The sequence below is a fragment of the Abramis brama genome (genome assembly GCF_963993115.1).
Source record: "Abramis brama genome assembly, chromosome: 20".
NCBI lineage: Eukaryota > Metazoa > Chordata > Actinopteri > Cypriniformes > Leuciscidae > Abramis > Abramis brama.
This window is the reverse complement of record NC_139982.1, coordinates 30,098,459-30,111,181: the sequence shown is the minus strand read 5'-3', so window position 1 is coordinate 30,111,181 and position 12,723 is coordinate 30,098,459. Positions and strand designations below refer to the sequence as shown.

At 36.6% G+C, this 12,723-nt stretch overlaps 1 protein-coding gene across 1 annotated transcript in view; it reads right to left on the bottom strand.

Annotated features, from left to right (window-relative positions):
- Window positions 1–391: 391 nt before the first annotated feature.
- prkar2b (protein kinase cAMP-dependent type II regulatory subunit beta) overlaps window positions 392–12,723 on the bottom strand; it is a 16,607-nt gene continuing 4,275 nt past the window's right edge. The window contains exons 3-11 of the mRNA XM_084094197.1: window positions 10,686–10,738; window positions 10,494–10,577; window positions 9,166–9,272; window positions 8,934–9,087; window positions 7,228–7,329; window positions 7,065–7,139; window positions 6,188–6,256; window positions 5,913–6,048; window positions 392–3,773 (exon numbers count right to left, since the gene is read on the bottom strand). Of these exons, the coding sequence (XP_083950323.1) occupies window positions 3,640–3,773; window positions 5,913–6,048; window positions 6,188–6,256; window positions 7,065–7,139; window positions 7,228–7,329; window positions 8,934–9,087; window positions 9,166–9,272; window positions 10,494–10,577; window positions 10,686–10,738 (914 nt within the window). The 3' untranslated portion in view covers window positions 392–3,639. The remainder of the gene's footprint in view (window positions 3,774–5,912; window positions 6,049–6,187; window positions 6,257–7,064; window positions 7,140–7,227; window positions 7,330–8,933; window positions 9,088–9,165; window positions 9,273–10,493; window positions 10,578–10,685; window positions 10,739–12,723) is intronic.

The window sequence follows — 12,723 nt, the reverse complement described above, 5'->3', positions numbered from 1 at the left end:
CCGTTACATCAGCCGCGAATTTCATTGGTTGAGACGGCACATTTTATATGAAAGACCCTCCTTCGTTGTTAAATGGGGTCTTGAGATATGTATTGTCTTAAGACGTTGTAAACAAACATAAAACAAAGATTGGTCCTCTCATTTGGATTTATTACAGCTCATTTAAAGTGAAATGGCTGTTGGTTCGAGGCATAAATGCAGGTTATGGACCCAATTAACGATATAAAACACAAAAATATCACATCCATATGAGGAAGTTAAATTTTTTATGGCATTTCTATGTAAATGTTACTCAGCGAGGTCATAATATGCATAAGTGAAAATAAATAATTTCAGCATAGGAATAAAATGCTCACACTCTCACAATTTAGTTGTAATAATCACAACATGATTTAAATACAAAATTGTTCTTTATTTGAATGGAAAGTCAAATATAACTGACGTTATAATACTGGGTTCTCTTGCACCAAGAGACTGTAGACCTTTGATCCATTTTTCAGGACATAAAAAGCATTAGCGACTTCTCAATTATATGCGGCAGAAATTCACAGAAATGGTACAGAAATGAGCACTGATCAGCAATTAAAAGTCTTTCCCCCCCAATGAACAGGGTAGAAATTGTGTAAAGTTACACTGACACACAGATATGGTTTAGGGATTCATTACAGGTTAGTTTACCAAGAGACAAACCTGTGGGGATCTACATGGGAAGAGGTGATGATGATGATGGCTAAGCTGTTTATATTAGAGGTAGACAGTAATGAATCTTCAGTAATGCTTTAGGAAGAAATGGATACTAGTAATGCTTATGACTTGCTGTGAAGTAAAAAGATCCAATCAACAAGGACGAACTTCTCATACATCAAGAGATAGAGAAAAACAGTGTCCAAATACTGCAGAAATGAACAATAAAGCAAGTGCTCTGAAGAACATTATCAAAATGCCAAAAGCTTCCAAAAACAAAATAAACACAGAAAGAAAGAAACTCACAAATATACACAGGAAAAAACGAGGAATCATTCAGATAAAGCAAATGTCATTGGTACGTTTTTGAGCTTCTAGAAAACAAATGTGAACATACTATTTGTGCATGTCGATCTTAATTCAACGTGAAGTATTAAAAAACAAAATAAAAGCACTGAAGATGTGAACAAATCATAAAAATCTGCTACACCATTTTAAAAGTAAAGGTACACAATGTCTATATCTACTATTTATACGTGACAATGAGGAGCTTCCCTAAAAGACTGTGCAAAAATAAGGAATTGAAAACATGTACAGTAGAGCTGTCATGACACTGGCATCAAAGTGCAATAATATTCAAAATGCATTTTCATTTCTTCATGTAATTGAGTCTGTGCATCTCTATGTCCTCTTCTCATATTGTATTCACAATCAGTCTGATCGGATACGAACTCATGGGAGTGTAATGAAAATCGAGCATAAAAGTCAGCGTGAAACAGTTTGCAGACCATTTTACAGTTAAATAGGATATTCAACAAGAAAAAAATGGGTGGGGCCTGATTTTATCCATCAGAATTGATTGGATGGTGAAAAAACATCCATACCAGAATACATTTGTGACATCAGCTGAAAACAAATGTTTCATAGGCATTGAGAATTTTTTTTATGTACAAACTTTTTTAGTTGTTGATTAATGTACACTAAGTATTTATGTTTATTTGAGTTTTTATGTTGACTTTAAAGTGCCCTATTATGCTATTTTAAAAGTTTCACATTTTTTTCTGTAGGTCTTCTACAAAAGTTGCACCAGCATCCAGTCAAAAAACACTTTTTCTCATTATATATACTAATTTCTCAAAGAGTCTGAAACGGTTAGTTCAAAGATTCAGTCTCTCTTAACCCCGCCTTCTTCGAGTCTACTCTGCTCTGATTGGTTAGATGGCCCAGTCTGTTGTGATTGGCTGGCGCATGCTGAAAACGAAACACCTATTACCATATCTGAATTTCAGCTCCGGAGGCTTCCTTGATACACAGTAGTCGCGTTTCAATTACCCTTCAAATTGCGCAAATTGAAATTGAGAATTGAAAATACGCTCAACGGAAACACGTCAATTTCGCAAAAACTTGCATTTATCGCAAAAAAGTTTTTGCGCTCGCATGAGGTGGTTTTTCAGGCAATTCGAAAAAGAAATATTTCGCAAAACTGCAATGGAAACCGTTTTTGAGCATTTACAGGTCACCTGACGTAGACGACGCGGTGTGTTTTGACAGAATACGAGACAGAGCTCTTTATTAAATTCATAAAAGACAAAAGAATTACAGGAATAATGGATTCTAAACCTCAAATAAATGCTACAATCAAGATCTCGAAGCAGATATGAGGGAGAAACACCCAGAAACACCTCATATGAGGTACCATTAATGCTTTGAAAACACACATGATGTCCTTTGATTAATAATAATGGCTAGTGCAGTGGCTGAGATTAGTATATAAACCTACCAACGTCCGTTTTCATGGGTTTTGGAATGATTTTACTTATTGCGAGAGGAAAAAATGAAGTTTTAGTCGCATAACATTGGTTAATGGAAACGACGTCATTTCGAAATAGTTTTTTTGTCGACATTTAGAAAAAAAAAATCGCAAAAGTTTTGCGCAAATCTGTAATGGAAACACGCCTACTGATACAAACAGTAACAACGCGTCGGTTTTCCGTATCAATTCCACAGCGAGTCTCATCCTTTTGAAGTGTATTAAAGTGGAAAACAGCGTCTTCTCGACATGTCAACAAACGAACCAAACTCTTTCAGTCTCAGACACTACTACAGCGTTTGAGGGCGGGGCAAAGTTGACGTTGTTCGCGGGCAGCCAATGAAGAGCATAGACTGGCAATATGCAAATTTGTTACGTTGTTACTTAGGAATGTAACAGGAAATTAGATACTGATAACTCATTTCAGCAGTTCAGAATCCATTATTTCGATAAACAAACGGCAAAACTATATTACACACGGCATGAAAGCTAATATGCAAAAAAGCATTATGGGGCACTTTAAACTCTTGGCGTGAACAGTCCATAATTGTTTCCTTTTTCTGTAACAGGTGTCATCAAAATGCAGTTCATGAAGCAAGTGGACAGAGCTCAGTTGCTGAATTCATTCATTAATTTAGTCAAAAATGGCTTACAGTAAAAATGACTTACATAACACTGAAAACACTGACAACCTGTAGATTTCAAAATGCAGAAGTTTAGCTTTAAAAGAATGAATTAACATCTCACTGTGCTGTATATGGCAACAATTCGGTCTTTATGTGGACGTCACTGTAAAAGATGCAGCATCGGTAACATGAAAGAAACACAAACCATGTTTAAAAAATTAGAAAGATTCGAATAAACACACCAGTACCAAATCCCCAAACCGAAAAACGTGAGGAAACCCCTGTAACCCTCATGTACCCTGGAGGAAAATGCTCACATTTGGCTTTTCACATCTAAAAAATCATGATCATTGACACACACCGGAGTTTCACATCTGTGAATGCAAAACAATAACTTCAAGCTTATGACCTACAGTATGTTAACATGATTTCTTGACCATGATGACGGCCCTCTACTTACCATTTTCTCATCATTTCATGTTGCATTTAAAGTTTGCGATGTTTATTGATTAACTGATTTCATGCATTCTGCTCCTCTATTGCCATGTGACTCCCGAAAAGCGTGATCAGCTGCTCTTCGTAATTCGCAATGTTCCGTTTCATGATGTCCATGCAGGGGCCTAATAACCTCTCAAACGCCTGCACGTCCATTACTGTAAAACACAAGGTGAATGACCTCATGTGCAGATGCGATACATACGTTATGTCATATGATTTATACTTACCGGCCACTTTATTAGGTACACCTTGCTATTACCGGGTTGGACCCCCTTTTCTTTGTGGCATACTGTAGATGCTGGAAACATTCCTCAGAGATTCTGGTCCATATTGACATGATCGCATCACGCAGTCGCTGCAGATTTGTCGGCTGCACATCCATGATGTGAATCTCCCGTTCCAGAACATCCCATAACTGCTCTATTAGATTGAGATCTGGTGACTGTGGAGGACGTTTGAGTTTAGAGAACTCACTGTCATGTTCAAGAAACCAGTGTGAGATGATTTGAGCTTTGTGATATGTGTGTTCTCCTGCTGGAAGTAGATATCAGAAGATGAAAACACTGTGATCTTAAAGGGATGGAGATGGTCAGAAACAATACTTGGGTAGACTGTGGCGTTTAAACAATGTTCAATTGACACTAAAGGCCCAAAGTGTGCCAAGAAAATACCATTACAGCACCAGCAGCCTGAACTGCTCATACAAGGCCGGATGGATCCATGTTGTTTATGCCAATGTTCGAGGTGTTGTGTGTTCAGAGATGCTCTTCTGCTTCAGTGTTCGAGGTGTTGTGTGTTCAGAGATGCTCTTCTGCTTCAGTGTTCGAGGTGTTGTGTGCTCAGAGATGCTCTTCTGCTTCAGTGTTCGAGGTGTTGTGTGTTCAGAGATGCTCTTCTGCTTCAGTGTTCGAGGTGTTGTGTGTTCAGAGACGCTCTTCTGCTTCAGTGTTCGAGGTGTTGTGTGTTCAGAGATGCTCTTCTGCTTCAGTGTTCGAGGTGTTGTGTGTTCAGAGACGCTCTTCTGCTTCAGTGTTCGAGGTGTTGTGTGTTCAGAGATGCTCTTCTGCTTCAGTGTTCGAGGTGTTGTGTGTTCAGAGATGCTCTTCTGCTTCAGTGTTCGAGGTGTTGTGTGTTCAGAGATGCTCTTCTGCTTCAGTGTTCGAGGTGTTGTGTGTTCAGAGACGCTCTTCTGCTTCAGTGTTCGAGGTGTTGTGTGTTCAGAGACGCTCTTCTGCTTCAGTGTTCGAGGTGTTGTGTGTTCAGAGATGCTCTTCTGCTTCAGTGTTCAAGGTGTTGTGTGTTCAGAGATGCTCTTCTGCTTCAGTGTTCGAGGTGTTGTGCGTTCAGAGATGCTCTTCTGCTTCAGTGTTCGAGGTGTTGTGTGTTCAGAGATGCTCTTCTGCTTCAGTGTTCGAGGTGTTGTGTGTTCAGAGATGCTCTTCTGCTTCAGTGTTCGAGGTGTTGTGTGTTCAGAGACGCTCTTCTGCTTCAGTGTTCGAGGTGTTGTGTGTTCAGAGATGCTCTTCTGCTTCAGTGTTCGAGGTGTTGTGTGTTCAGAGATGCTCTTCTGCTTCAGTGTTCGAGGTGTTGTGTGTTCAGAGATGCTCTTCTGCTTCAGTGTTCGAGGTGTTGTGTGTTCAGAGATGCTCTTCTGCTTCAGTGTTCGAGGTGTTGTGTGTTCAGAGATGCTCTTCTGCTTCAGTGTTCGAGGTGTTGTGTGTTCAGAGATGCTCTTCTGCTTCAGTGTTCGAGGTGTTGTGTGCTCAGAGATGCTCTTCTGCTTCAGTGTTCGAGGTGTTGTGTGTTCAGAGATGCTCTTCTGCTTCAGTGTTCGAGGTGTTGTGTGCTCAGAGATGCTCTTCTGCTTCAGTGTTCGAGGTGTTGTGTGCTCAGAGATACTCTTGTATCAAGTGCTTATTTGAGTTACTGTTGCCTTTCTATCAGCTTGAATCTGCTCATTCTCCTCAGACCTCTGGCATCAACAAGGCATTTTTTCCCACAGAACTGAAGCTCACTGGATATTTCCTCTGTTCCCACTCTGAATCCCAGTAGATCAGCAGTTTCTGAAATACTCAGACCAGCCCGTCTCGCACCAACAACCATGACACGTTCAAAATCCCTTTTCTTCCTCATTCTGATGCTCAGTCTGAACTTCAGCAGATCGTCTTGATCGTGTCTGCATGCCTAAATGCATTGAGTTGCTGCCATGTGATTGGCTGATCTTTGCATTAACGAGCAGTTGTACAGGTGTACCTAATAAAGTGACCAGTGAATGTATAATTATAATTCATTACCTAAGCATTTGACGTTGTCCATGGCATATGCAGAAGCCGCCCGTGGCTTGTTGGTGACGAGCGCCAGCTCCCCAAAATACTGCCCTCTGGAGCATGTGGCGATTTCCACCTCCTCGTCTTCAGCATCGTTTTTTGACTAAAAGAGAGGTAATGACACCGGAATGTCATGCATGTGAACCTTTTAAAGCTGAAAGGCATATTGGTTTATTAAGATGCATAATGACTGAAATGTGCTGTAAACAGTGATTCTTTGTTAAAACACATTTTTGCCTCACCTTGCTCCTTTTCATAGTGATCCTAACGTGTCCTGACTCTACGATGTAGAAGCTGTTTGCCAAATCACCCTGTGAAAACAAGGATAACCACTAAGCACTGCAGATACACGTTTACAAGTTTGGGGTCTGTACGATTTTTTAAAGAAGACTCTTCTGCTCACCAAGGCTGCATTTATTGATCAAAAATACAGTAAAAAAAACAGAAATATTGTGAAATATTATTACAACTGTTTTGTATGTTGGTATATTTGTAAAATGTAATTTATTCCTGTGATCAAAGCTGAATTTCCAGCATCATTACTCCAGTCTTCAGTGTCACATGATCCTTCAGAAATCATTATCATATGATGATTTGTTGCTCGAGAAACATTTCTGATTATTATCAATGTTGAAAACAGTTGTGCTGCTTAATATATTTGTGAAAACTGCAATAGATATTTTCAGGATTCTTTGATGAATAGAAAGATGCATTAAACATTATAAAGGCCTTTACTGTAACTTTTGATCAATTTAATGTGTCCTTGCTGAATAAAAGTATTAATTTCGCATAAAAAAATCGTACTGAGCCCAAACATATGAACGGAAGTGTATAACATATAGCACCATCACTAAAATCTGATTGGATGAGCCATTATTTCATGATTTTTCCAATTGTTAAAAATCATTTTATACACGTTGAACTCATAATTTGTACTCAAATCTCATTAAATATTTTAGTTTCAAGCATAGATGCAGAAATTAAACAGAAAAAGAAATGTGCATGATTTTTTCAGACCTTAATCAGACATCACTAATTTAAAAATTCCAGGTTTTCCATGACTGTGGGAACCGTAATAATTGGTCGAAATATTTTCATTATTAGTTCTGTCACACTAACCTGAGCAATGATCTGTTCCCCACTATTGTACACTTTGGTCGACAAGACATCAACAACCTTCATTCTCTCTGAAACCTAAAAACAAGAGACACGTTTGTTCATGAAATCAACAAGAGGACTGCACGTGCAGAAGTAAAGTGTGTGTGTGTGTGTGTGTTCAAACCTCCAGTGACGTGAGCAGAGGAAGGGTTCCGATGAAAGCCTCGTACGTTTTTCTTTTCTTCGCGTTGTTCTTTAAGATGATCCTTCTGAATGTCAATCGATCCTGATCCATTTAAACAAAGAAAAATACAAAACAATATTTTACACCAAAAAAACAACCAAAAGGCAGAGAAAGAGGGATTGAGTCTTTATCCTTTGCACAAATTAGGGAGTAACTTCCTTTTCGGTAAATTGTAAACAATCAGCGAAAGTTTCGCTCAATGAATGCAATAATAGGCATTTTCAAAAACCGTGGGACAATGGGATGACATTTTTCTTCTCACTTTTCAACCGTTGAACATTAAAAGGACATTTAAAAGTGTAAAAACATTAACAAAATTACTACCACAGACCATGATTAACCCCGTAATATATGTAATACTGTATATGTCTGTATTATGCAACATAGGTTGGGATTTATCATAAAAATGTCTTTTTTTCATAATGTTACAGCAGAATACAAAGGAAAAAAGAAGAGCTGTTGCCATAGATATTGTTGTTATAGCATGTCACATTAAAACACTGTTACGATATTCTCCTGACAAAACAAGGATTATTTGTAGCGCAACCTTATGATTTGAAATGATTTGTTTTAGTCTTTTTGAGTGGAAATGCCTCCCATAATCAAAAACGCAGTTGGCTTGTTAGGAAAAAGGTGGATAGTTCTTTAATTTCAATACTTGCAATGAAAAGCAGAGGGCGCTCTAACACAACACACACATAATGCTCTTTGAGAAGAAAACAAGGCATTTAGCATGTGATTTTACTGTAAAATTGCTTAAAGTCGACATGAAACGGAATTAGCGATAGCCTTCTCTTCCCTATCGTGACGGCTTCTGGAACAAGAACAAATGTAGGGGCGGGGCTTGTGGGGAATTGATTGGATGGTTGTGGTTTGCTATTGGTGGATCTCATGTGAGTGACAGGTTGCCCCGCCCTCGTCATCAGAGAAGAGAAGAGCTGCAAGAGGGAGGGGAAGTTATTTTGTTCAAAGATTACATTAATAAAAATGTGCACGGATAAAAAATTATAATGAATACGGCAATATTCCATAAAAAAATAAGGGTCACACTTTAGTTTAGGGTCCAATGGGCTTTATGCACAGCTACACTACTTCCTGAACTTCAGACAGCTCTTTGTTTCCTGTCTGCCATTATTGGACAAACTGATTAATCCAGGTGTGCCTGACCTCAGTAACAATAATCAGACACACCTGGATTAATCAGTTTGTCCAATAATGGCAGACAGGAAACAAAGAGCTAGCTGAAGTTCAGGAAGTAGTGTAGCTGTGCATAAAGCCCATTCTCACAATTAACTAACTATTAACTACGACTTTTGTCTCAATAAACTCCTAATTACTGCTTATTAATAGAAAGGAAGTTGATAAGTTTAGGTATTGGTAGAATTAAAGGATGTAGAATAAGGCCATGCAGAATAAGGCATTAATATGTGCTTTTTAAGTACTAATAAACAACCAATATCCTAGTAATATGCATGCTAATAAGCAACTAGTAAGATGTGAAACCAATCTGAGCACTTAGAAAGTGATGTACTGTAACTGCACTTGATTCACGCCACTGAATATTTATGAAACTATCTTCCACAGAAGAAAGTGTGTCACATGGCTTTGGACGGTCCCGAGAGTAAATGATGACAGGAATCACTCACGAGGCACCACAGGGCTCCAGGTGAGGTAGCGATGATGGTGGCGGCCCTTGGCGTGTTGTACATGAGGGCCAGCTCTCCAAAACTCCCACGGTTGTCATAAGATCCCACCACCCGCGTGGTGCCCTCTGCTTTCAGCTCGATGTCAAACATGCCCCTGCATGACGAACACAAGATATCGATGTCAGACAGGTTTAAACTCCAGCATTACGATGCAGAGATGAATCCAGTTTACCTCTCAATGACGTAAAAGTTGTCGCCATCGTCATCTTGATCAATGATGTGCTCTCCTGTCACCACTACCTTCTCAAACATGGCATCCAAGACTTGGGATATCTGCTCCTGTTCATTCCGAGAGCAAACATATATGAGCCTTTCTCGTGTTAAAGAGAGCCTAATTGACTCCTCTGGCATCGTTATTTCTTCCATCATATATAAAAGGAGATATTTAACAGATTTCAGGTGAATAACTACATACATTTTGGTTTGTTCCTAAAACCATAAAAACATTTTGTTACTTGAAATTAAATAAACATGAACGGAAATAAAATATTTATAAAAACTAGTGCTGTCAAATCATGATTAATCGCATCTAGTTGTTATATATATATATATATATATTTATTATTGTGTGTGTGTGTGACTGTATATATATATATATATATATATATATATATATATATATATATATATATATATATTTACAAACTTTTATGTTAGATGCGATTAATCAATTTTATTTTAACTTGAACCACTAAAATAACTAAAACTGAAATTAATATTAATAAAAACTATATAGACATGTTAAAAAAATTACAAAAACACAACAAAATTACTGAAACTTAAAACTTACTTAATTAAAAAAAAAAAAATTTTTTAAATGAATGAAACTATTAATAAAAAATTATGTCATATTTGGAACAGGGTTATTATGGTTCCCTAACACTAAAACTATTCAAAATGTTTTTTGTTAATTGAAATAAAGCTGAAATCAAATCAAATATAAATGTTAGATGAAAAAAATGTAAATGTTGCCTTGGAAACTAACTGAAATAAGTTTAAGTTGAAGCACTGAAATGACTAACTGGAAATAAAAACAAAACAAAAACTGAAATAATAAACATAAATATTTAAATAATAATAATAATACATAAATAATTAAATAAATAAAAAAACACATTTTTAGTTATTTTATGTGCTTTTGTTAGTTTTATTAAACTAAAATTGAAAGAAAATAAATGCTAATTCAAAATATTAATAATATAATAATAATATTAAAATAACACTGGTTTGAAACAACGAGGTAAGTAAATTATGACAGTTTAATTTTGGGATATTTTTGATTTCCTTCAACACACATAATGAGTCACATTTGTTTTTATGGGAATCTTCATTTTTTTTCTATCAATCTTTCAATATTTTAGCAATTTTTTTCTAGAAGTAACTAAGCAACAACCCATCCATGTTAATCTTAGTGTCTGTCTGACAACAAATTCACCAAAACATGTTGTTAAAATAAAGAAAATGGCGTCTTATCATCTCATGAAGTGTTCATCATCTTACCTGGTCCAGATTTTTGAACAGAAGGATGTCTTTGCAGGCTTCCTGTAGTCTCTGTCTCTGCTCATCTGTTTTGGGGTAAGTGACCTGAAGTGCACAGCAAAGCATTGTGGGATACTGGGCAGCAGATGCCACAGAAATGCATAAAAGAGGAAAATCTCTCATTTCAAAAGCCTGTTCTGAGAGGCCACTCACCCTGGGTTCTCTCTCCTCTTCATCCTCATCAGGGTTGTACGCCTCCGCACAAACTGTCCAGAGAGGAATAAATGCAGTAAATCGGAAGCAGGATTAAAACGACCTGTCTAGACAACGCATTACTGCGCAATTAAAACTGTGCTTTGAGCAACCTGTTAAAATAGAAACAACCAATTTTATGAAGAAATTAATCTTAATGTCTGCTTTCATTGGTTTATTGGATTGTTTACATGGTTTAAAACACCTAGGAAATAAAGGCATAATTTTCTCATCCTTATATCGTTCTGAAGCTTAATGACTTTCTTTCTTTAGTTAAACATAAAAGAAGATGTTTAGCAGATTGTACAAGCTTTTAAGAGAAGGTTTTTAGAGGATAATGACTTAATTTTGTGTACGTTTCCCACTGTTACATGTTCCCTGGTTTTGTGTTTCTTGTTTTTGCTATTAGGACTTTTATTTTGAAGTGTATTTTCTGTTCCCAGTGTTGTATATATAGTTTCACTTTTTTTTTGCCATAGTGATTGATTACCCTCACCTGTTCCTAGTTAGCATCTGGTTATCCTGTGGTTTTATATCCCAGTGTTTTCTGTTCTGTTTCCACCTGCCTTTGGTTAGCTAACTAGAGGCTAACTAGGATGGGTGAGGGTAATCAATCACTATGGCAACAAACAAGGGTAACTATAGAAACAAAGCAAAACAAGAACTAAACAGAAAATACACTTCAAAATAAAAGTCCAGATAGCAAAAGCAAAAAACACAAAGCCAGGGAACATGTAACACTCACAAACGTCCAATCTAAAATTAGAAATGCTTAACTGAAATAAGTAAAAACTAACTAAAAATTAGTTAGTTATTATTAAAATTATAAATTGAAATACAGTGTTTCTACTCAGTATGGGAAAAGTATGGACTTTTATAATGTCCATGTCCCTCATAAGTATGGAAAAAAGCAAAACGGAGTACACCGGGAATTTTTTTAAAATACTATTTTCACTCAGAATTTGCCAGTAAATTTCAATTAATAATAGAATTAAATGTGAGATTTTTTTAAATTTGTCAATGTTTTTATGAGCTATAGAACCTAGCTATAATAGTCCGGCAATAATTTGGCAACATAATATTCATAGTCAGAATGTAACATGCATGATAACAGCTGGATTTTAAAACCATTTATCAGATGTTAAATATGGTCTGAAAAATCCACAGAAAAGGCTGGAAATTTGACTCTGGAAAAGTATGGAATTTTGATATGGGAAATGTGAAGGAACCCTGGGAATAAGAAAAGTAAACCTAAACAGTAAGATTTAAAAAGAAATAATAACAACATTAAGAAAAATTACAAAAACACATAACAAAATTACTAAAATTTTAAACTAAAACGGAAATAAAAATAAATTAAACCTAAATAGTAATATTTAAAAAAAAACTAGAAACTAAAAGCACTTAAAAATACTAAAAATTAAACAAACAGAAAAAAGAACAAAAAAAAGCTAATTCAATATAGCGCACAAGTTGTATTAAATACTTTTATTGTACTTAAAATGCTTTCTTTATTTCACTGTATTAAAAGCAGAAGATCAGATGTTCGGCTAAACATCACCTTTCACGTTCCACAGATGAAAGAAGGTCACATGGCTTTTGGAACGGCATGAGGGCGAGTAAATGAGCGAACTTAAAATAAATGAACTATAAATAAAGGTTTCACAGTCATTCTAAATCTAAACTAATAATTTAAGAATCTTTTCCCACAATAAAGAGTGCAAAGGTTCTTCATGGGACCATCGATGCCAATAAAGAAGCTTTATATTTAAGAAAAGTTTGATAGTGCTGTTACACGTGCAGCGAGAGATGAGAGGATCGTCTGCCCTCCTCTCCCACACGCCTCCAGTATTCCTACTATAAACACCAGCACAGAGAAGACAAGACCAGGAACTCCAGCGTCTAGATCGATACTATAGTTTCAGGAACCCTACAAGAACCATCTAGACTGATCATCTCTAGATCTCCCAGGCTATTGTGTACATCAGTCCAGGGTCTA